Raw genomic sequence first — 23,639 nt, 5'->3', positions numbered from 1 at the left:
CAGACATTTCATTCAAATGAAGAATAATTATTTTTTGAAACATATATTATCATCATAGGAGTTCATATCCAGATCAGAACTTTAATGAATAATACGAACATATGTGTTCTTTAAATGAGACAACAATTGAAAAGATCTAAGCACATATGCTTTTCTTCCTACAAGTGCAGACATTACTAATATCACACTCTTTTAAAGGAAATGGTATTCAATATAGAATTTGCTAATCCGGCTAAATCTAGTATTGACCCATTGTTACAGAAGCTTGTATTATATGACTTAAAGTAAAAAAACAATCTTCTGTTAATTATTAACTGAACTCATATGCTTTGAAACAAACGATGAACTAGTTGTACAGGAGACAAAAAGACAGGTTAAAGATACAAAACGAACATTCAAACGTAAGTCGAAAATTAACTGACAACGCAATGACAAAAAGAGAAAAAAGATCAAAAGACAAATAACAGCAATCAAAATACAACATAAAAAAAACTAAAATTCACATAAAAAAACAAGATTCACATAAATAAAATCAAATAAAAAAGAGAGACGATACCAAGGGGTTATAAAAAAAATAAATTCCAATTATAAAAGTTTATTGCCTATAAGAAAACGACGAAAACGCAGAGAATAATAACAAAATATTACACAGACAACTAAATAAAGGCAATAGTAGTATACCGCTGTCCAAAAGTCATAAATCGATTGAGAGAAAACAAATCCGGGTTACAAACTAAAACCGAGGGAAACACATCAACTATAAGAGGAAAACAAAGGAACAACAGAAACACTGAAGTGCAACAGAAACAAAGGTCAATATACATAGAAACGAACTAATTGATAATAACTGCAATATTCTGACTTGGTACTGGTCATTTCAAGAAAAAAATGGTGGGTTGAACCTGGTTTTATGGCTAGCCAAACCTCCTGCTTATATGGCAATGTTAAAAAAAACATCGCTAAAATGACAACATTACGTGACAGAAATACAGCACAAACACACGCAAGAACACTCATCACAGAGAAACGAACAAATAAATAATATAATAGTCGATACAACATGTAAACCACAGAATAACAACGAACATCTTCAAGACAGACAGCACAAAACATCACAAACAGTGACGTATTGTTGTAACGAATATATAATCTTGAAATTTATACAATTATTTTCACAATACTAGTCCAAACAATTATCATGATAATGACGGTGTTGAAAGGCTATTTAATAATTATTTGGACTACAAACGATAAGACGTAACACATTATCCAACTAAAGATAGAGCAACACGAACCCAGCAGTTCCTTCTCCACTTGTGTCAACCAACTCATTACAAAAATTGGTTTAAGGTCGCATTCATTAATGTAAAAAACGCAGAAAAGAGGGTTGTTTTGTGATAATTAATGTGAAACAGATCCTAGGTAATTTTTTAAACAGTTATCCCATTACCATCAACCAAATAATGATGGTGCAAGTAAAACTTTCCAAGAGACGCTTTCAATTTAACATTTGGAAGCTTCGATGCAGTAGCTTTTCAATAAGCGTTCACCCTTTATGAAGAAATTCGTGATTGTAAAGGCAATTCCTGGAATATTGTGTCAATTGGGAGATATACGTTTCATCTGCAAGCCCTGCTTTATAATACTAGACATTAATGGATACTAGTAGTTTCCTCTGGAAAAAACAAAATCATATCTGTTTGCGTACAATTCAGATCTCTACCAACCTTTATTGTCAAGGTCTATATGACACATATATTGTTAAGTCCTTAACATTGACACAAATGTATTTTACTTTTAAATTACTAAAATTTCTACGTAAGACAAATAGTGGGCCCGAAAAATTAGTAGATCATGATATGCACATTGGCAAGAAGAGACAAACATACATTTAACGCAAAAAAAACGTTTGTCCAAGATAGACAGTTAAGATAATCAATAAACACATGCTAACAATATTTTTGATTTAAACCTAAACTCATTATAAGTTTTTCTTACCAGGACATTGTTGTTCCTCACATGATGTGGTCTCCTGACTGTTTTCCGGACATTTATCACCACCATGAGCAGGAGGAGGATTAGTACATGTTCTTGTTCTGTATTGTACACCTCCACCACATGTTTTAGAACAAACTTTCCATGGTCCAAAACTAGTCCATCCACCATCAACTACAAAATATTGACATTGTCGGACTTTTTATTTCATTGATCCTTTTAGTTTGACTTTATTCATCACATGTTATATATTCTTACAAATCATAGAGACATGGTATTTCTAAATCAAAGTACAGTGTTTGTGATGTAAACATTTATCTTTAAAAGTAAGTTTTTCAACCATTTGTGTAGACTGTGGTTTATACTTCAGTATGTTATTGTTGAGAAATCTTATAGCCTGTTTTTACGAAAGCTTTTGTGTTGAAACCTTAAATGTGGCTCTTTTCAATTTATCATAACATAACTTTGGAAAGACAAACATGAAATTTGTCAAAATTCGAATCAAATAACCTTACAATCGTTCCGATTGTCAAATAATTTGCTGAAGGCTTACTCAAGTAATTGTCAGACAACAAACTTCAGGACTAAGGTCGTATGACCAGGAGTAAATAAGACAAATGAACATTATGTACTTACATTAGTAAATAAGAACGTATGCTCATTATGTACTTACAGAAATAAATAAGGACGTATGAACACTATGTACGTACAGGAGTTAATAAGGACGTATACACATTATGTACGTACAGGAGTAAATAAGGACAAATCCTCATTATGTACGTACAGGAGTAAACAAGGACGTATGAGCATTATGTACTTACAGGAGTAAATATTTACATATCCTCATTATATACGTACAGGAGTAAATAAAAACGAATGCACATTATGTACGTACAGGAGTTGATTAGGACGTATGAATATTATGTACGTACAGGAGTAAAACTATTTGTTCCCATTATAGAAACTTTCAGTAAATCATTAACCTCCATTAAAGCAAATATAAAACTGATAAGGGGTATTATTTTATTGATGCACTAATGAAAATATTAGCAAAATGAGCAATATCGAGTCCATATTTACTAACTGGTTGCAACTCATTCATTCAGGGGTATGAATCTTCTTATTAAACTAGATTAATTTGCTGTATTAGGCAAAACTGTTCAGAAGATTTGGTCCTCACTACTTTTTAACTTCGTACTTTATTTGGCCTTTTTTTTTACTTCGAGTGTTACTAATGAGTCTTTTGTAGATGAAACGCGAGTCTGGCGTTCAAAATGTAAAGCCTGTTATCTATGATGATTTTGTAGATTTCATATGAACGTGTGTCAATTTGTTCATATCTTTTATTTAATTGTGTTTCTGGTGAATAGAGAAGAACCGAAAACAACCCCATTTTCTTATCTACGACAATTTTTCTCTTGTAACCAATCTTATTTAAATTCACTTTCAATTACATAGTTAGAGTTGTCTGGTACACTAGTTTCAAAAGTCTATTGACGTTCTCTTCTTTCTTATCGATAGAAACACGACAGAAACACTCATTTTTGTTTTCAAATTATCTTCATTCCTTTAATATAAAAACAAAATCTTTAATAATGAGGATAAACATTTTACTTCAGACATTTCATTTAGATGAAGGATAATTATTTTTTCGAAATATATATTATCATTATAGGAGTTCATATCCAGATCAGAATTTTAATGAATAATACGAACATATGTGCTCTTTAAATGAGAAAACATTGAATAGATCTAAGCACATATGCTTTTTTTCATACAAGTGCAGACATTACTAATATCACACTCTTTTAAAGGAAATGGTTTCCAATATAGAATTTGCTAATCCGGCTAAATCTAGTATTGACCCATTGTTACAGAAGCTTGTATTATATGACTTAAAGTAAAAAAAACAATCTTCTGGTAATTATTAACTGAACTCATATGCTTTAAAATCAAACGATGAACTAGTTATACAGGAGACAAAAAGACAGGTTAAAGATACCAAACGAACATTCAAACATAAGTCGAAAATTAACTGACAACGCAATGACAAAAAGAGAAAAAAGATCAAAAGACAAATAACAGCAATCAAAATACAACATAAAAAAACTAAGATTCACATTAAATAAACAAGATTCATATAAATAAAATCAAAAAAAAAAAGAAAGAGAGACGATACCAAGGGGTTATAAAAAAAAAATAATTCCAATTATAAAAGTGTATTGCCTATAAGAAAACGACGAAAACGCAAACAATAATAACAAAATATTACACAGACACCTAAATAAAGGCAATAGTAGTATACCGCTGTCCAAAAGTCATAAATCGATTGAGAGAAAACAAATCCGGGTTACAAACTAAAACAGAGGGAGACACATCAACTATAAGAGGAAAACAAAAGAACAACAGAAACACTGAAGTGCAACAGAAATAAAGGTCACTATACATAGAAACGAACTAATTGATAATAACTGCAATATTTCTGACTTGGTACTGTTCATTTAAAAAAAAAAATGGTGGGTTGAACCTGGTTTTATGGCTAGTCAATCCTCCCGCTTATATGGCAATGTTAAAAAAAACATCGCTAAAATGACAACACTACGTGACAGAAATACAGCACAAACACACGCAAGAACACTCATCACAGAGAAACGAACACATAACTAATATAATAGTCGATACAACATGTAAACCACAGAATAACAACGAACATCTTCCAGACAGACAGCACAAAACATCACAAACAGTGACGTATTTTTGTAACGAATATATAATCTTGAAATTCATACAATTATTTTCACAATACTAGTCCAAACAATTATCATGATAATGACGGTATTGAAAGGCTATTTAATAATTATTTGGACTACAAACGATAAGACGTAACACATTATTCAACCAAAGATAGAGCAACACGAACCCAGCAGTTCCTTCTCCACTTGTGTCATTACAACTCATTACAAAAATTGGTTTTAGGTCGCATTCATTAATGTAAAAAACGCAGAAAAGAGGGTTGTTTTGTGATAATTAATGTGAAACAGATTCTAGGTAACTTTGTTAAACAGTTATCCCATAACCATCAACCAAATAATGATAGTGCAAGTAAAACTTTCCAAGGGACGCTTTCAATTTAACATTTGGAAGCTTCGACGCAGTAGCTTTTCCATAAGCGTTAACCCTTTATCAAGAAATTCGTGATTATTAAAGCAATTCCTGGAATATTGTGTCAATTGGGAGATATACGTTTCATCTGCTAGCCCTGCTTTACAATACTAGACATTAATGGATACTAGTAGTTTCCTCTGGAAAAAACAAAATCATATCTGTTTGCGTACAATTTAGATCTCTACCAACCATCATTGTCAAGTTCTAAATGACACATATATTGTTAAGTCCTTAACATTGACACAAATGTATTTTACTTTTAAATTACTAAAATTTCTACTTAAGACAAATAGTGGGCCCGAAAAATTAGTAGATCATGATATGCACATTGGCAAGAAGAGACAAACATACATTTAACGCAAAAAAACGTTTGTCCAAGATAGACAGTTAAGATAATCAATAAACACATGCTAACAATATTTTGGATTTAAACCTAAACTCATAATAAGTTTTTCTTACCAGGACATTGTTGTTCCTCACATGATCTGGTCTCCTGACTGTTTTCCGGGCATTTATCACCACCATGAGCAGGAGGAGGATTAGTACATGTTCTTGTTCTGTATTGTACACCTCCACCACATGTTTTAGAACATACTTTCCATGGTCCAAAACTAGTCCATCCACCATCAACTACAAAATATTGACATTGTCGGACTTTTTATTTCATTGATCCTTTTAGTTTGACTTTATTCATCACATGTTATATATTCTTACAAATCATAGAGACATAGTATTTCTAAATCAAAGTACAGTGTTTGTGATGTAAACATTTATCTTTAAAAGTAAGTTTTTCTACCATTTGTGTAGACTGTGGTTTATACTTCAGTATGTTATTGTTGAGAAATCTTATAGCCTGTTTTTACGAAAGGTTTTGTGTTGAAACCTTAAATGTGGCTCTTTTCAATTTATCATAACATAACTTTGGAAAGACAAACATGAAATTTGTCAAAATTCGAATCAAATTACCTTACAATCGTTCCGAATGTCAAATAATTTGCTGAAGGCTTACTCAAGTAATTGTCAGACAACAAACTTCAGGACTAAGGTCGTATGACCAGGAGTAAATAAGACAAATGAACATTCTGTACTTACATTAGTAAATAAGAACGTATGCTCATTATGTACTTACAGAAGTAAATAAGGACGTATGAACACTATGTACGTACAGGAGTTAATAAGGACGTATACACATTATGTACGTACAGGAGTAAATAAGGACAAATCCTCATTATGTACGTACAGGAGTAAACAAGGACGTATGAGCATTATGTACTTACAGGAGTAAATATTTACATATCCTCATTATATACGTACAGGAGTATATAAAAACGAATGCACATTATTTACGTACAGGAGTTAATTAGGACGTATGCATATTATGTACGTACAGGAGTAAAACTATTTGTTCCCATTATAGAAACTTTCAGTAAATCATTAACCTCCATTAAAGCAAATATAAAACTGATAAGGGGTATTATTTTATTGATGCACTAATGAAAATATTAGCAATATGAGCAATTTCGAGTCCATATTTACTAACTGGTTGCAACTCATTCATTCAGGGGTATGAATCTTCTTATTAAACTAGATTAATTTGGTGTATTTGGCAAAACTGTTCAGAAGATTTGGTCCTCACTGCTTTTCAACTTCGTACTTTATTTGGACTTTTGTTTACTTCGAGTGTTACTGATGAGTCTTTTGTAGATGAAACGCGAGTCTGGCGTTCAAAATGTAAAGCCTGTTATCTATGATGATTTTGTAGATTTCATATGAACGTGTGTCAATTTGTTCATATCTTTTATTTAATTGTGTTTCTGGTGAATAGAGAAGAACCGAAAACAGCCCCATTTTCTTATCTACGACAATTGTTCTCTTGTAACCAATCTTATTTAAATTCACTTTCAATTACATAGTAAGAGTTGTCTGGTACACTAGTTTCAAAAGTCTATTGACGTTCTCTTCTTTCTTATCGATAGAAAAACGACAGAAACACTCATTTTTGTTTTCAAATTATCTTCATTCCTTTAATATAAAAACAAAATCTTTAATAATGGGGATACATATTTTACATCAGACATTTCATTTAGATGAAGGATAATTATTTTTCGAAATATATATTATCATCATAGGAGTTCATATCCAGATCAGAATTTTAATGAATAATACGAACATATGTGCTCTTTAAATGAGACAACATTGAATAGATATAAGCACATATGCTTTTTTTCCTACAAGTTACTAATATCACACTCTTTTAAAGGAAATGGTTTCCAATATAGAATTTGCTAATCCGGCTGAATCAAGTATTGACCCCATCGTTACAGAAGCTTGTATTATATGACTTAAAGTAAAAAAACAATCTTCTGGTAATTATTAACTGAACTCATATGCTTTAAAATCAAACAATGAACTAGTTATACAGAAGACAAAAAGACAAGTTAAAGATACAAAACGAACATTCAAACGTAAGTCGAAAATTAACTGACAACGCAATGACAAAAAGAGAAAAAAGATCAAAAGACAAATAATCAAAATACAACATAAAAAAAAATAAGATTCACATTAAATAAACAAGATTCATATAAATAAAATCAAATAAAAAAGAGAGACGATACCAAGGGGTTATAAAAAAATAAATTCCAATTATAAAAGTTAATTGCCTATAAGAAAACGACGAAAACGCAAGCAATAATAACAAAATATTACACAGACAACTAAATAAAGGCAATAGTAGTATACCGCTGTCCAAAAGTCATAAATCGATTGAGAGAAAACAAATCCGGGTTACAAACTAAAACCGAGGGAAACACATCAACTATAAGAGGAAAACAAAGGAACAACGGAAACACTGAAGTGCAATGAAAAAACAAAGGCAACCATACATAGAAACGAACTAATTGATAATAACTGCAATATTCCTGACTTAGTACTAGTCATTTCAAGAAAAAATGGGGGGTTGAACCTGGTTTTATGGCTAGCCAAACCTCCCTCTTATATGGCAATGTTATAAACATCGCTTAAATGACAACACTACGTGACAGAAATACAGCACAAACACACGGAAAAAAACTCATCACAGAGAAACTAACAAATAAATAATATAATAGTCGATATATTAGCAACACGAACCCAGCAGTTCCTTGTCCACTTGTGTCAACCAACTCATTACAAAAATTGGTTTAAGGTCGCATTCATTAATGTAAAAAACACAGAAAAGAGGGTTGTTTTGTGATAATTAATGTGAAACAGATCCTAGGTAATTTTTTAAACAGTTATCCCATAACCATCAACCAAATAATGATGGTGCAAGTAAAACGTTCCAAGGGACGCTTTCAATTTAACATTTGGAAGCTTCGACGCAGTAGCTTTTCCATAAGCGTTAACCCTTTATCAAGAAATTCGTGATTGTAAAAGCAATTCCTGGAATATTGTGTCAATTGGGAGATATATGTTTCATCTGCTAGCCCTGCTTTATAATACTAGACATTAATGGATACTAGTAGTTTCCCATGGAAAAAACAAAATCATATCTGTTTGCGTACAATTTAGATATCTACCAACCATCATTGTCAAGTTCTATATGACACATATATTGTTAGGTCCTTAACATTGACACAAATGTATTTTACTTTTAAATTACTAAAATTTTTACTTAAGACAAAAAAATGGGCCGGAGAAATTAGTAGATCATGATATGCACATTGGCAAGAAGAGACAAACATATATTTAACGCAAAACGTTGACCCAAGATAAACAGTTAAGATAATCAATAAACACATGCTAACACTATTTTTGATTTAAACCTAAATTTATTATAAGTTTTTCTTACCAGAACATTTTTTTTCCTCACATGATCTGGTCTCCTGACTGTTTTCCGGACATTTATCACCACCATGAGCAGGAGGAGGATTAGTACATGTTCTAGTTCTGAATTGTACACCTCCACCACATGTTTTAGAACAAACATCCCATGGTCCAAAACTAGTCCATCCACCATCAACTACAAAATATTGACATTGTCGGACTTTTTATTTCATTGATCCTCCTAATTTGACTTTATTTATTATCTGTTATATATTTCCTACATATATTAGAGACATAGTATTTCTAAATCAAAGTACAGTGTTTGTGATGTAATCATTTTTCTTTAAAAGTAAGTTTTTCTACCATTTGTGTAATAATTGGCTAAACAAGATGTTATTTGATTCATGCATGACTTAAAACATTTTCTGTCTCAAGTTTACTTAATTGCATGATTACGATATATGCTTAATAGTATCTGAAAATTTGTATATAACAACTTTAAATGACAATATTTTAGGTTAGTTTATTAGTTATATGAAATGGGAGGATAATCAAACTCATCATAGATACCCGGATTAAAATTGAGTACGTCAGATGCGCAACGCGCAAAAAAAATTTTAAGAGGCCAAATGAAGAACGAAATTGAAGAGCAATGATGATTCAAAATTCCGAAATACCCTCACGTCTATTTGAACACATTCAACCTGGTTTCAATTGTTTTGTAACGAAAAGTATTTTCTTTGATATTTTTGTTTTGTTTTTAAACAATCGAAAAACGAAGACGGAATTGTGGTTGAGTTTTATAGTCACATGTGGAGCAGGATCTGCTTACCCTTCCGGAGCACCTGAGATCACCCCCAGTTTTTGGTGGGGTTCGTGTTTCTTAGTCTTTAGTTTTCTTTGATGTGTCATCTGTACTATTATTTGTCTGTTTGTTTGGTTTTTTTTTGGCCATGACGTTGTCAGTTTGTTTTCGATCTATGAGTTTGACTGTCCCTCTGGTATCTTTCGTCCCTCTTTCATAAGGAATGGTCAATACAAAATTCATGCATAATTAGTTTTTGTATGTGATTTACCAAAAAACGATATTGTTTGGCTTTGGGTATAACAACATACTTGTTATGGAGATAGGTCAAGTGTTTAGCAAGATTTAGGCATTTGAAGATAGGTGAAGTTTAACTGTCTATAAACCCATTAGCCTATTAACTCTTATTTGTATTAGCAACATCTGATCCTTAATCCATTCGGAAAAAATACTAGTAAGTAAGTCTTTTTTCACGTTTAGCCGAATGTCGGTCATAATCCTCGAACGAATCCATTATAAGTTTAGTTGGGCGTCCAGTTTATGGAATCAGGATCACGTTATTTTCGCCTCTTTAATGAACACATTCTGACTTTTTAAAGATTTTCACACTTTATGATTTTGAAGTTCATGGCGCCAAAAAAGTGTGATCTTCGAACCAAAAAGTTAAAGCCTTTTATATTGCAGTTTTATTGTTCACCTCTTTGATTTTTTTTAGTGAAATCCTATCGTAACATCACATTTACGTTGCTGCAATTGAACCTATATGGTATAATGTAACCAATACGGTAAGTGTAAAGAGGACAAAGATACTGTAATAGTATAAGTTATAGATCACCGACCTGGAGGTAGACATTCGGATACATTGAAAGCTTTGATGAATGTTGATTGTGACTGGTGATTACACTTTCCCAAAATATCCACTGATCCTTTATTTTGTATCCATGTGATAAATCCTTGTACACCACAGCATTCCAAGGTTTTTTGATTATCACGGAGGTCTCTACAATATATTTCAGTCGGAACTTAGATTTTTCAAACTTTCAATGTAAAGATTTCATTTTTGTTCCCAATATTTGATATCCTTATCGTATTTGATAAGTGAACATTATATCTTGCATCAGTTATCAGAATCACACCAGTTTATCGCCTTTCCGACTAAATAGCATGATGTTAAACGGGATTTATTTTACTTTATAAAGTTTTAAGGGTATGTTTTGGAAAGTAATATCACCATTTCCGAATAACATAACTTGAAGTTTAAGAGATTTGTTCTTAATCCGTGTTTTATTTTCAGTGTATTAAGTTTAATCTTATTGATTTATTGATTTATTTTGTCTGTTCCTCTGAAAAAAGGGTTATTTATCTTCAACTGTTGGATTTTGGTGTTAACGAACTTCCTCTTTTTCAAGTGAGTCCTAAGTAATTTTGTTTGTACTAGTACTAAAATTTCTAGTTTTCGCCTGTAATCCCGCACTACCACTCCTTTTTTTTTCTCGATTTTTTGTCTTTGCGACTATAACTATGATAAATGTATGTAAAAGAAGGTGCACCGATATTAGTACTGAACTTGCAGTTTAAAATTTTTATATTACACTATTTAAATATACTAAAAAAGTAAGTTGCCGGTATAGGCGCTGACCAGAAATAACACCATCAATCAATAGTTATTGTTACTTCAACAGAATATTATTTTATATTGACGGACTTTAAAAACGCATCACCAGATTACTCGTTTTAATCTTTATCTTCAAATATGCAATATTTGTAAAATAAAAGTATAAACACCAATTTCATTCATTACTTCATTATCTAAAAACATTGCAGTTCGAAAGTTCAATTGATTACGTCATGTTTAATGTTCAAATCATGTGGTATGCACTGAAATCCTGGTTTCCCCCTTATCAATAAATGTGTCACAGTCGAAGGCAATGACTGTCTGTAACCAACGCCTAGATGAATGACAGATAGGTGAACCAATTCTTTTGGGCATGTTTTGAGTTCTGTTTTGTACCTTCTGATTTGGCATCTTTCCCACCCATTACAGTGTGTTTTGGCAATTATGCGGTTTGAAGGGCTTGAACTTTTTTTCTGCAGTCGGTTCTTTGGCAGTTAAGTATATGGGAAACATTTATGGCGTGAATATATCTGCCATGGCATTCGACGACTTGATTAGCGGTTAATGTTGCGGCCGTAAAAAATTCTCGAAAATGACGTTGCATAATCGAACTTTATTGACGTGGTGTTTTCCCTACATATTGATCTGGTCATGGGTGGTCATCAACAAATCCCGTCTGCCTGTACTGTAAGGACGGTGAGATGATTTGGTAAAAAAATTAATCACTGAACGGTTGCCTTTATTTTGGGCATCTTCGGAAGCCAGTTTATCGTTGGAACTTTCATGTTATTAGGTTCTTCGTATAAAGAGGTAGCTAAAAGTTTATGCTTGTTACAGATGTCATTTCCAAAAATTGTGTCAGTTGGAATGCTGGTGAATTCGTGATTTTCTTTTGCATAACCTCAACAAAAATTTACGTCAAACAATAATGATATTATTGGCAGCCTTATCAGCCGGGACAAAGCAAATTCCTTGGCGTGATCTTTTGGCTTATGTTTGATACAAGCAATAGGGCTATTGTGGTTCTGGTTAGGAGTAAAATGTTCTTTGAAATGTTTATTACGAATAGCAAATATGTTCATTACTGAATAAAAGAAAAAGAATCTAAGGATTTTAAGTCAGTTTTTTTCTCGGTTTACCCATTTCAGATAGCAAGTACGGAGTGAGTCGTGGATGATGTTACGACACTCATTCCAATTAATAATTGGCAGGGGACGATATTTAGGTCCTTTACTAAGGAATAATTTCAACTCACGGTTCTAGACGATGTTAAGGTCTCCTATTATAACATGGGAACTGGGGCCATCAATGTATTTGGAATTACTGCAATTTAATGACGTAGGTGTATTGTCATTGATATTAACATTTTTACAGACCTCGTTATAATCAAGCACATATTATCGGGTAGATTTTTTGTAAACGTAACAAATAAGAAGGAGCTCAGTAGCATCAAAATAACCAAGCATATGTTCTTATACGGAATGATAATTAAGGATACCGGCAACATTTACATAATCAAAACCTTAATTGACATATTTACATGACTAGATATGTCTCTGTAGTGTGATACGGAAAGGTCATGCAAAAACTAGATTGGCTTATCCAGCACAATGAGACGATATTACGACATTTCCATTGGCTATTCGTAAAGTCATTAATGATTATTTTAAATGGTAACGGACATATGTTATCAATTCAATATATGCAAAACACTCTCACTTTTTACCCGTAAATCTTCTTTTTGTCAAATTCTATTACATTCTGAAACTGACAAACAAGTTTTGAAATGTCTGATGTTAAAGTTTGATGCCGAAACAAGATTTATTACGTCATAATGGTACATGTATTTGCAAAAGACTAGATCGACGATTCGCGGAATTTTTAATTTATCACAATGAGAGTGTTGACCATAAGTGAAATAGGTTTAGCATCTCATAAGAATTTGATATTGCTTGAAATCGACTCTCGTTATTCAATTAAATGAAATTAATAAACTCGCCGAAGGCTCCTTATATTGAAACTAGATAACGAGTTGATATCAAAAAGTAAAAAAAACAAAACTACCGAACTCCAAGGGAAATTCAAAACGGAAAGTCCTTTATCAAATGGCAAATTCAAAAGCACGAATGGAAAACAATTGTCATATTCCTGACTTGGTACATGCATTTCCTTATGTAGAAAATGGCGGATTTAACCTGGTGTTATAACTAGCCAAACCTCTGACTTGTGTGACAGTCGCATTCCCTTCCATTATATTGACATCAATGTGTGAGCAAAACAAACAGACATAAAAGATACAAAGGTCAACAGTTGGGGTACAGCAGTAAACATTGTGTTAAGATCAAAGAAAAACAACATGGCATATAGATACTCTATATACGAAGTTCCTAAGCAAAAATGAAAGACAAGAATATAAAAGTGACCATAGCACAATAACACAATGGCGTGATGTATAAATACCGAGCCACGTCAAAAGTATATAATCAAAAATGAACTAAACAGTAAAGGTGACAAAATATACAAATTCAAATAAAAAACACTAAGACACATTATTAAGATGATAAACAACGTTAGTTCCTAGAATCTATACTCCAAGACCATCAGGTATTATTTGTAATGTTGATACTGAATATTTATCAACAAGGTCTTGGTATCTTCCGATGAACCTTTTTAGAAAAAGGACGATACGTTCTTTGACATTACCCTGGTTAATCAACTTTCTGCTCAGACATTGGGGACGTTTTATAAAGTCTGAGTAGCAGCTGCAAGCTCTTGAATACTGAATGAGTTGGGAAATGTATCTCCCATATGCAGTTGAAGTTTGTAAATTGCTGCTAAGGTGGGGGAAATTTATCAATTCAAAATTAAAATCGTATCGTTTGTAATAGATACTGGTACTGAGATGATTGCTTATGTCAAATTCAAGGTATAAGTCTAAAAATGAAGCGATATCTAATTCTCACTCATTATCAAACCTATAAATATGCCTAGGTGCAACATTATATCTTTTTTCGTTTATGATATGAGCAAATGCGATTATTACCTTTTTATTTTACAGGAAGAACGCAGCGGACAAATCTAGTGAAGCAGGAACATTTTACCCTTCCGTAGCTTCTGACGAAATATCAATGAAGAAAAATTATCGCCAACAACATATAGACTTTTTGTATTTTACTTTTAAATGGATTTAGCTTGTTTTTCATTCAGCATAACACTTTTACACTGAAAGCATGCACTCGTAAGCGAGACACAAAGTCCCCAAAATCAATCACTATCTTTTATATCTTTTTAAAGGTTTTGTCTATACGCAATATTCCTGTCTGTCAACTAAACAGTATTTGATTGACCAATTAGTATATCAAAATTGTTCTCACCGTAATACGGAAGAGTATAAACACGATTTGAAAAAAAATCTTACCACTTCAAAAAGTATTCGAATAATATTTTCGATAAACATATATTAGTTTTTTGTTGCTGCTATATGTACAGGGGAAAATATTCCATGCTTGATAAGAATATACTTGAGGATGTGAGAAGTATAAACATTGCGGTTTTTATCCAACGCAATCATAGGTTTGAACGTTGTTTTCAGTTTAGGCTTATTTATAGATAAAATAGATAGTCGGTACTTACAACTTTTTTAAGGATGATAACCCATCCAGAGATCCACTTTCTACAGAAGTGATAACGTTTCCCTGGAGATTTCTACAAAAAGAATTTGCGAACTGAGTAATAAGTTATTTATCTAGGTGCAACATTATATCTAATATGAACTGTATATTGAAACGAAAGGAAAAAGCTTGAAGTAAAAGCAATTTACAATGTAACTGAATCATATAAATAAAGTCTTTAAAACATATTTTACCTAGGAATCACCAAATACACTGAAGATGAAGTATGGTACCACCAATTCAAGTATAAATTTAGTAATCCAAATTTTATCAATATTTAAAAATTAAAATTCCGTATTCTTTTCTTACTGAAGAATTTTCATTTCATATCGATTTAATATATTCATAGATTGCACTAGTAAACTGTCAGAAAGTAGACATTATTCATTATTCTGAAACAACTAGACTTAACAGTCATTTTGAATTAAAAAAACTTGAGTTGATATCAAGCGGTATCAATTTCTACCAGCCGGTAGTAAAACCCTTTCCAAAGTGGGGCGTACGTTTTATTATGCGGGATGTACAAGTACGCTGCCACGTCCAGTTAGAATACGGATGTTAAATCCGATGCCTCGTGTAAAGAGGATTCCACGCTCTCTGCATGTTACGAAACATTGCAACAACTATTTGACGGTGCCGGAGGTGGCCTGTTGCAAGGTACATGTTTTGTCCTAATCCAATTTACCCTCATTTTCCAGTTGCAGTCCAAATAACCCGACCAATATCCCGGACGGCTTCTATTACAGGACCTACCTTTAGTATTTTTCGTTAATTTGTTATCGTCCTGAACATGCATGAAATATTTGCCACTGGACGTTAAGCAACCAACAATCAATCATCTTTTACAAAGATCACAACGGATCGATCTATAAGGCTTGACCAGATTGCGTCCTCTTTGTCTCATTTATGAAATGATTTTCTTATTTTAAAGGAGAAACACAGCGGATGCTTCTAGTGAAGCAGGAACGCCTTACTCTACCGTAGCTACTGCAGAATTAGTACTATAAAAAAAAATCACTATCAAAATTATATTTGTTTGGTTTACTGATAACTGGATTTATTTTTATACATTTGATATAACACTTTTACACTGAAAGTAGCAACCACAGACGAGACACAGTTTGGAGATTCATTCACGATCTTTTATATCTTTTTATCTTTTTTGTCCTTGAGTCCTATTTCTGTCTGTCATATAACAATATATCATTGGCCCTTAATATATTCAAATTGTTTTTACCGGTAAAGCGAAGAGTACAAACAAGGCTGTATAACGTCTAGATATTTTTCAACGACCTTTTGACGAGGACGCTGGATCGTTACGATACCTGTACACAATAAATAAATTATATATACGCTCAAGATGTGTACAAAACAACACCAATATTAAGAAAAGGAAACATTAAATATAAGTATCTATAAACATTTCGGATAACAGATATCCTTCATCTGTATGATTTTTTTACATCATCATAATCATACTGATGAAGGATAACTGTTATTTAGACGAATTATATATACAGAATGTATTTTCAGTCTTGTATCACCATCACTGCTGGTGATCCGATGGATAAAATTTGTCGTAGAGTCGTCACTCGTTCAGACGTACTTATAATGTAATTATTTCTGTGACTGAATCTTACAATAATTTGTAGGATCCTTTACAATAGATAATTCAGCTGATCTGTAACAATTACATCTTCATGCCTTATATTTCATGTACTGTGTTACGACGCTAGATTAAAAATGACGAAGAGAGTTAACACCCGGGCACCGAAAGCTTTATTATTATAGAGCCTTGGTGGTCGAGTGGTCTAGCGCGTCGGGCATAGTGCAAAGCGATTTGATGCTAAGATATCTCAGTAGCATGAGTTCGAATCCCGGCCAAAGAAGAACAAAAAATTTACAGATCTAACATTGTTGGGCTGTTGTTTAGACGAATTATATATACAGAATGAATTTTCAGCCTTGTATCACCATCACTGCTGGTGATCCGATGGATAAAATATGTTGTAGAATCGTCATTGGTTCAGACGTTCTTATTATATATATATATGGCAGTCAGCAGGTTATAAGAACATTTGTTGTTCGACCTGTTAGTCAAATGCGTTTTGTTAAAATATACTTTTTCACTTTTTTGGTCTTTTGGAAAATGTTGTTTGTGCTGTATTTAGACCCCTCTAACAAGAAATTTGTTTTGCATGCACACGTATACAAATTGCGGTTTTTATCCAACACAATCATAGGTTTGAACGTTATTTTCAATTTAGACCTGTTTATATTTTTTCGTTTGGGCTTGTATTATATTTGCCTTCGGGTTTATATGATCCGTTCATCCTATTTTGACTCCTCAAAATTCAAGAGTCTATCCTAAATTGAGGTTAATTGTATGGCTTTCCAAATACCGTTTCGAGTCCTAACATCACTGAAGAGACATAAATTGTCGAAATCCGGATATGGTGTACAAAAACCTTTGCACCTTTTGTTTGCGGTATATCATCTTTTCCGCAAGTTTATTGTTTTCTGTTTAGTATCAAATTTATAATTAAGATCCATCTTCATGCCTTATATATCATGTACTGTATTACGACGCTAGATTAAAACTGACGAGGAAAGGTAACACCCGGCCACCGAAAGCTTTAGTATTGTGAAGCCTAGGTGGTCGAGTGGTCCTTCGCGTCGGATACAGTGCAGGCGATTTGGTGTCACGATATCTCGGTTGTTAGAAATAAAATGTCCGGATGATCTTATAGATGAAAGAAGCAATCTATACTTACAAATTAAGTAAGGATGATAATCCATCCAGGTATCCCTTTTCTACAGACGTGATCCTATTTCCACTGATATCTCTACAAATTAATTTGCGAACTGAGTAATAAGTATTCTCTGATGGTTGTGGCCTGATATCTATTCCTTGTATCTAATGAAGCGATATTTCTCATATCACACTGCACGTATTAAAAGTGATACGAAAACTGATTAATATGATTGGCTTATCCAGCATCATGAGACAATATTACGACTTTCCATTGGTTTTATGTTGGGTCATTGATGAATTTCAAAGATTAAGACCATGCACATTTCGTCCATGGTAACGGACATATGTTAATATTCAATAATGTGCAAAACACTCTCACTTTTCACCCTTAAATCTTATTTTTGTCTAATTTTATTACATTCTGAAGCTAACAACCAGTTTTAAAATGTCTGATGTTAAAGTATGACGCCGGAACAAGATTTATTACGTCATACTGGTATGTGCAAAAGACTGGACAAACGATACGCGTTATTTTCAGTTTAACACAATGAGAGCTGTTGACTATAAGTGAAATAGGTTAATCAACTCGCGAGAATTGGATATTGCTTGCTGTCAATTCTCTTTATTCAATCTAAATAGAAATGATAAACTCGACGATGGCTCGTTTATTTTTATATTGAAATTAGATAACTCAAGTTTGTATCTAGCGATATCTTATTCTCACTCGCTATCAAACTTATAAATATACCTATGTGCAACATTTATTATTTTTTCATTTATGGTATGAGCGAACGCGATTATTACCGGGTTTTCTTATTTTAAAGGAAGAATGCAGCGGAAGAATCTAGTGCAACAGGATGTTTGATAAGAATACAAATAGTGTTGTAACAAATAAAATGGCAGAAGAAAAATCATAGATAAAATAGATAGTCGGTACTTACAATATTTCTAAGGATGATAATCCATCCAGAGATCCATTTTCTACAGAAGTGATCCTGTTTCGATTGAGATATCTATAAAAGAATATGCAGCTGAGTAATAAGTCATTTACCTAGGTGCAACATTATATCTTAAGATGAACTGTATATTGAATAAAAAGTTAGTCAATATGGTTTAAAATTTTGATAAAACAAATAATGTGAACTTTTCATTTGTATTTATCAGCATTCTAGCAGGACCTATATATAGATTGTATATCGCCTGGTAGAAACGATGTTTAATAGCTTGCGATAAAACACATGAGAATTTCCTTGGTAGAGAGTAAATGCATACGAGGAAGCTACTTAACAATGGCTTTCATTGAAAGTTAACGTTATTTTTTCTAAAGTTTTATGATCGTTATTATGATATGTCGACTTTTTGAGATATCTGTTACATAGGTTACAACGGATCAATTCATATGGTTTGACCACATTTCACCCTTTTTGTCTCATTAATGAAATGAGCGAATGCGATTATTACCCGATTTTCCCTTTTTTAAGGAAGAACGCAGCGAGTGAATCTAGTGAACAGGGACTATACTTATTCAGCATAATATTTTTACACTGAAAGTATGCACTCATAGGTGAGACACAGGGTTTCCAAGAATCATTGGCCAAGAAAATATTATAGATAAAATAGATAGTTGGTACTTACAACTTTTTCAAGGATGATAATCCATACAGAGATCCATTTTCTACAGAAGTGATCTGGTTTGCCGTGAGATAACTACAAAAGAGTTTGCGAACTGAGTAATAAGTAATTTACCTAGGTGCAACATTATATCTAATATGAACCAGGCATGGGGTAATGCAAATTTGTAATTGTAATGCATGGTAATGCATTACATTTTTCCAAGTAATTGCATGTAATGTGTAATGCAGCAATTTGTGCATTACATGTAATTGTAATATAATGCATTACTTTAGCAAAAAGTTGTGTAATTTCATGCATTACATGGCATTACATGTCATTACTTTTTTCACATACTACATCTATAACATATTGTTGGAGTTTTAACTAAACCAAATTTAAGATTTCTTGATTAACTAAGAATATGTTAATCATTAGAATATTTCTTTATTTCATCTTATTTCATACATTTTCCTGCATACAAAGATTGATATTTGAAAAGCATAGCTGTATTATTGTCATAAGATCAAAGAATATCTTTGTTTTGCTGAAATAAAAGATAATTAAACTTTGTAATAAAACACTAATTAGTTTGTTTAACAATCAATATTTTCACCATTTAGACAATTGTTCATTAATTAAGGTCTATGTTTATTTTATAATTAGGGAAGTAATTCACAGTAATTAAATATTTCGTTTAAAATTAAAAAAAAAACAACAAAAAATATATTTATAAAAGTAAAGTCAACATTAAGTTAAAATAATTAAAAATTGTAAAAGTCAAATTAAATAGACTTTTTACATGTATACTTATATTCAATTCATGGAACAGTTACTGCATATGCTAGAATCTTTTGTGACTTCTAGTTGTTTTTCAAAATGTTTAATTTTTCTATTCACTAATAAAATTTTCAAATGTAATGTGTAATTCAAGGCATTACTTTGCAAAAGTAATTGTAATATAATGCATTACTTTGATAAATGCATGTAATTGTAATTGTAATATAATGCATGGTTTGGTCAAAGTAATTGTAATATAATGCATTACATTGCAATGTAATTCGCCCCATGCCTGATATGAACTGTATATTGAATAGAAAGGAAATATCTTGAACTAAAAGCAATTTAAAATGTCTTAATAAGAAACAATGATAATTTTTGTTGTTGTTGCTTAACGTTTACTTGGAAATGTTGCATGTTTAAGAAGCACATGTATTAAAAACAATAGGTCAGTTAGTTAGGTACAGTGGGAATCAGTTCTAACGCTAGCGAAATCGAAATTATTTAATCTATCTCACATAACCATTCTGACCAATGAAGCTCTTTTGATCTTAGTCGATACAAATATGTTAGTATATTTTCTGTATCATTCTACATGTTATATTTACACAATAAAATCAAGAAAACATTCTTTTGTGAAAAAAAAAATCACCCGCTTATAAAAAGTCTATCAATGCCAAGAACAGTTTGTCAACAAATAAACTACAGACCCACGAAATTATTAAATGTTTTCTTCTACTGTTATATATTGAAACAATCTAAAAATAAGGAGATGTGGTATGATTGCCAATGAGACAACTATCCACCAAAGTTTAAATAAAGTGGATGTAAGCAAGCATAGGCAACCGTGCGGCCTTCGACAATGAGAAAAACCCATAACGTATAGTCGGCTATAAAAGGCCCCGACATAAAAAATAAGTATGAAACAACTCAATTGAGAAAACTAATAGCCTAAATCATAACAAAACAATTTACGAAAAACAAATATGACAGACATGAACAAACGACAACCACTGAACTTCAGGCTCCTGACTTTGTAAAGGCACATAAAGAATGTGGCGGGGTTAAACATGTTTGTGAGCGCTCAACCATCCCCCTAGCCCGGGACAGTTGTGTAACAGCACAACATAAGAAATATTGATCAAAATCAATTGAAAAAGCTTAACTCATCAGATCGATACAAAGAAAAACATCAAACAAATGCATAGACCGGACGTGGCGGTATCTAGCTGTACAGTACAGAAATTCACACTTCAAGTTTGATATTTGCTGTTTATTATACTTCACGTTAGAATGGCAGAATTTTATTGATTAATACGAGGGAGACAACTAACTCTATCTCATAGCTCAGCTTCGCCTTGGTTGACAAGTTATGTGTTACACAGTTTTCATTTATATTTAGCTATAGCAGAGAGAGAGAGAGAGAGAGAGAGAGAGAGAGAGAGAGAGAGAGAGAGAGAGAATATTCCTAGTACGTTGTAAATTTTACCAACTGACATACTTAGAGAATACTTCAGGAAGTGTCGTATGATGTTGTGAATTAAAGTTTCAAACCCGATTGGATATAGCTGCTGATATGTTCAAAATATGTTGCCAAGAAGATAATTGCATTAAGGTGTGGTTTCTTTTCTCATGGCTCAGCCTTGTTATCATTTTAGTGATAAAAATGCTATAATCTTTAGAAGTAATATTATTGGTTGCTAAGTCTCCGTAATATAATGTATAATAAAATAAGCAATCTACGACTAACTCTTTGACTTGCGTCTTTTATACAAAGCGAATACAATTATTGAAATCGTAAGGGAAGGATAATGTAATAAATTTATGAAGTGAAAGGTTTTATACTAAAAATGTGCGCACGACCAACGGTTTCATAACCTGATAAAAAGCTTAAATTCTTAGAATGTTTGGTATAAAAATAGTCTAAATACAAGCTGTTTTTTCATTTGATAGAAAATATTTAATATTACAATTTTTTTTTATTTAATTGCCTAATATTATGCCATTGTCAGAACATTTTACATATGGAGCACCTGAGATCACCCCCAGTTTTTGGTGGGGTTCGTTTTGCTTAGTCTTTAGTTTTCTATGTTGTGTCATCTGTACTATTATTTGTCTGTTTGTCTTTTTATTTTTGGCCATGACGTTGTCAGTTTGTTTTCGATCTATGAGTTTGACTGTCCCTCTGGTATCTTTCGTCCCTCTTTTACATAACTATGAGAACATTGAAAATGTCTACAAAATTAGTTTTATAGATCACAACCGATAGATTTATTTGCCTAGAACAGATTTCGTCCACTTTTGTCATTTATGATATGAGCGAATGCGATTATTACCAGATTTTCTTATTTTAAAGAAAGAATGCAGCGGATGCTTCTAATGAAACTGTAACTCCTTACCCTACCTTAGCTTCTGTAGAACTAATACTGCCGAAAGAAAATCACCGTCCACATATAGGTTTTCGTTTTATACTGATAACTGGATTTAGTTTTTTGACATTTGATATAACATTTTAAATTGATAGTATAATTCACATGCGAGACACAGGATTCAGGAGAATCATTCATGATCTTTTATATCTTTTTTGTCTTTAAGTCATATATCTTTCGATTAACTAACAATATTTGATTGGCATATAATATATTTTAATTGTTCTAACTGGAAAACGAAGAGTACTAACAAGACTATACAAATCTTACCCCGTCATAAGGTGTAAGGATAATTATCTCGATAAAAAAATGGTGATTGTTTTGTTGCTGCCTAATGTAGAGGTTAAAATATTGAATGCTTGATAAGAATATAAATAAAAGTTGTATGAAATGAAATGTCAGAAATGATCTCACATATAAAATAAATATTCGGGACTTACAACGTGTCTAAGGATGACAGTCCATCAAGAAATCCTTTTTCTATAGAAGTGATCATGTTATAACCGAGATATCTACAAATGAATTTGTGATCTGAGTAATAAGTAATATTTATAGATGCAAAATTTTATCTTATATGAACTGCATATCTAATAGAAAGCTAAACACTTCGTTCTATTATTTCGATAATAATAACAATGAACTCTGCATATGTAGATAAAAGATTAATCTAATTGTATGGTTCTACAGTTATAATTACATTTATCTTGTATTTATCAGCACTATACGAGGACCAACTATATATGGATTGTATATCTCCTGTTTGATACGATATTCCATAGCTTGCAATTAAATTGATAAAAATTTCTGTGATAGGGAGTAACTGCATACGTCGAAGCTACATAACAATGGCTTTCATGGAAAGTTAACGTTATCTTTTCAAAAGTTTGTTGAACGTTACTATATGGTCGACTTTTTGAGACATTTGTTACATAGATCTCAACGAATCGATCCATATGACCACATTTCGTCCTCTTTGTTACATTTATGAAATAGCGAATGCGAATTTTAC

At 32.1% G+C, this 23,639-nt stretch overlaps 1 protein-coding gene across 1 annotated transcript in view; it reads right to left on the bottom strand.

The window, feature by feature from the left end:
* The window catches only part of LOC127723977 (slit homolog 2 protein-like), a 64,028-nt gene that overhangs the window by 6,607 nt on the left and 33,782 nt on the right, over nucleotides 1-23,639 (bottom strand). The window contains exons 7-15 of the mRNA XM_052230689.1: nucleotides 23,071-23,142; nucleotides 19,446-19,517; nucleotides 18,752-18,823; nucleotides 17,830-17,901; nucleotides 15,018-15,089; nucleotides 10,609-10,769; nucleotides 8,990-9,160; nucleotides 5,620-5,790; nucleotides 1,999-2,169 (exon numbers count right to left, since the gene is read on the bottom strand). Of these exons, the coding sequence (XP_052086649.1) occupies nucleotides 1,999-2,169; nucleotides 5,620-5,790; nucleotides 8,990-9,160; nucleotides 10,609-10,769; nucleotides 15,018-15,089; nucleotides 17,830-17,901; nucleotides 18,752-18,823; nucleotides 19,446-19,517; nucleotides 23,071-23,142 (1,034 nt within the window). The remainder of the gene's footprint in view (nucleotides 1-1,998; nucleotides 2,170-5,619; nucleotides 5,791-8,989; nucleotides 9,161-10,608; nucleotides 10,770-15,017; nucleotides 15,090-17,829; nucleotides 17,902-18,751; nucleotides 18,824-19,445; nucleotides 19,518-23,070; nucleotides 23,143-23,639) is intronic.

The sequence above is a fragment of the Mytilus californianus genome, unplaced genomic scaffold (assembly GCF_021869535.1).
Source record: "Mytilus californianus isolate M0D057914Y unplaced genomic scaffold, xbMytCali1.0.p SCAF_1, whole genome shotgun sequence".
Lineage (NCBI taxonomy): Eukaryota > Metazoa > Mollusca > Bivalvia > Mytilida > Mytilidae > Mytilus > Mytilus californianus.
The sequence above is the reverse complement of the archived record's forward strand: the minus strand, read 5'-3'. Positions and strand labels throughout refer to the sequence as shown.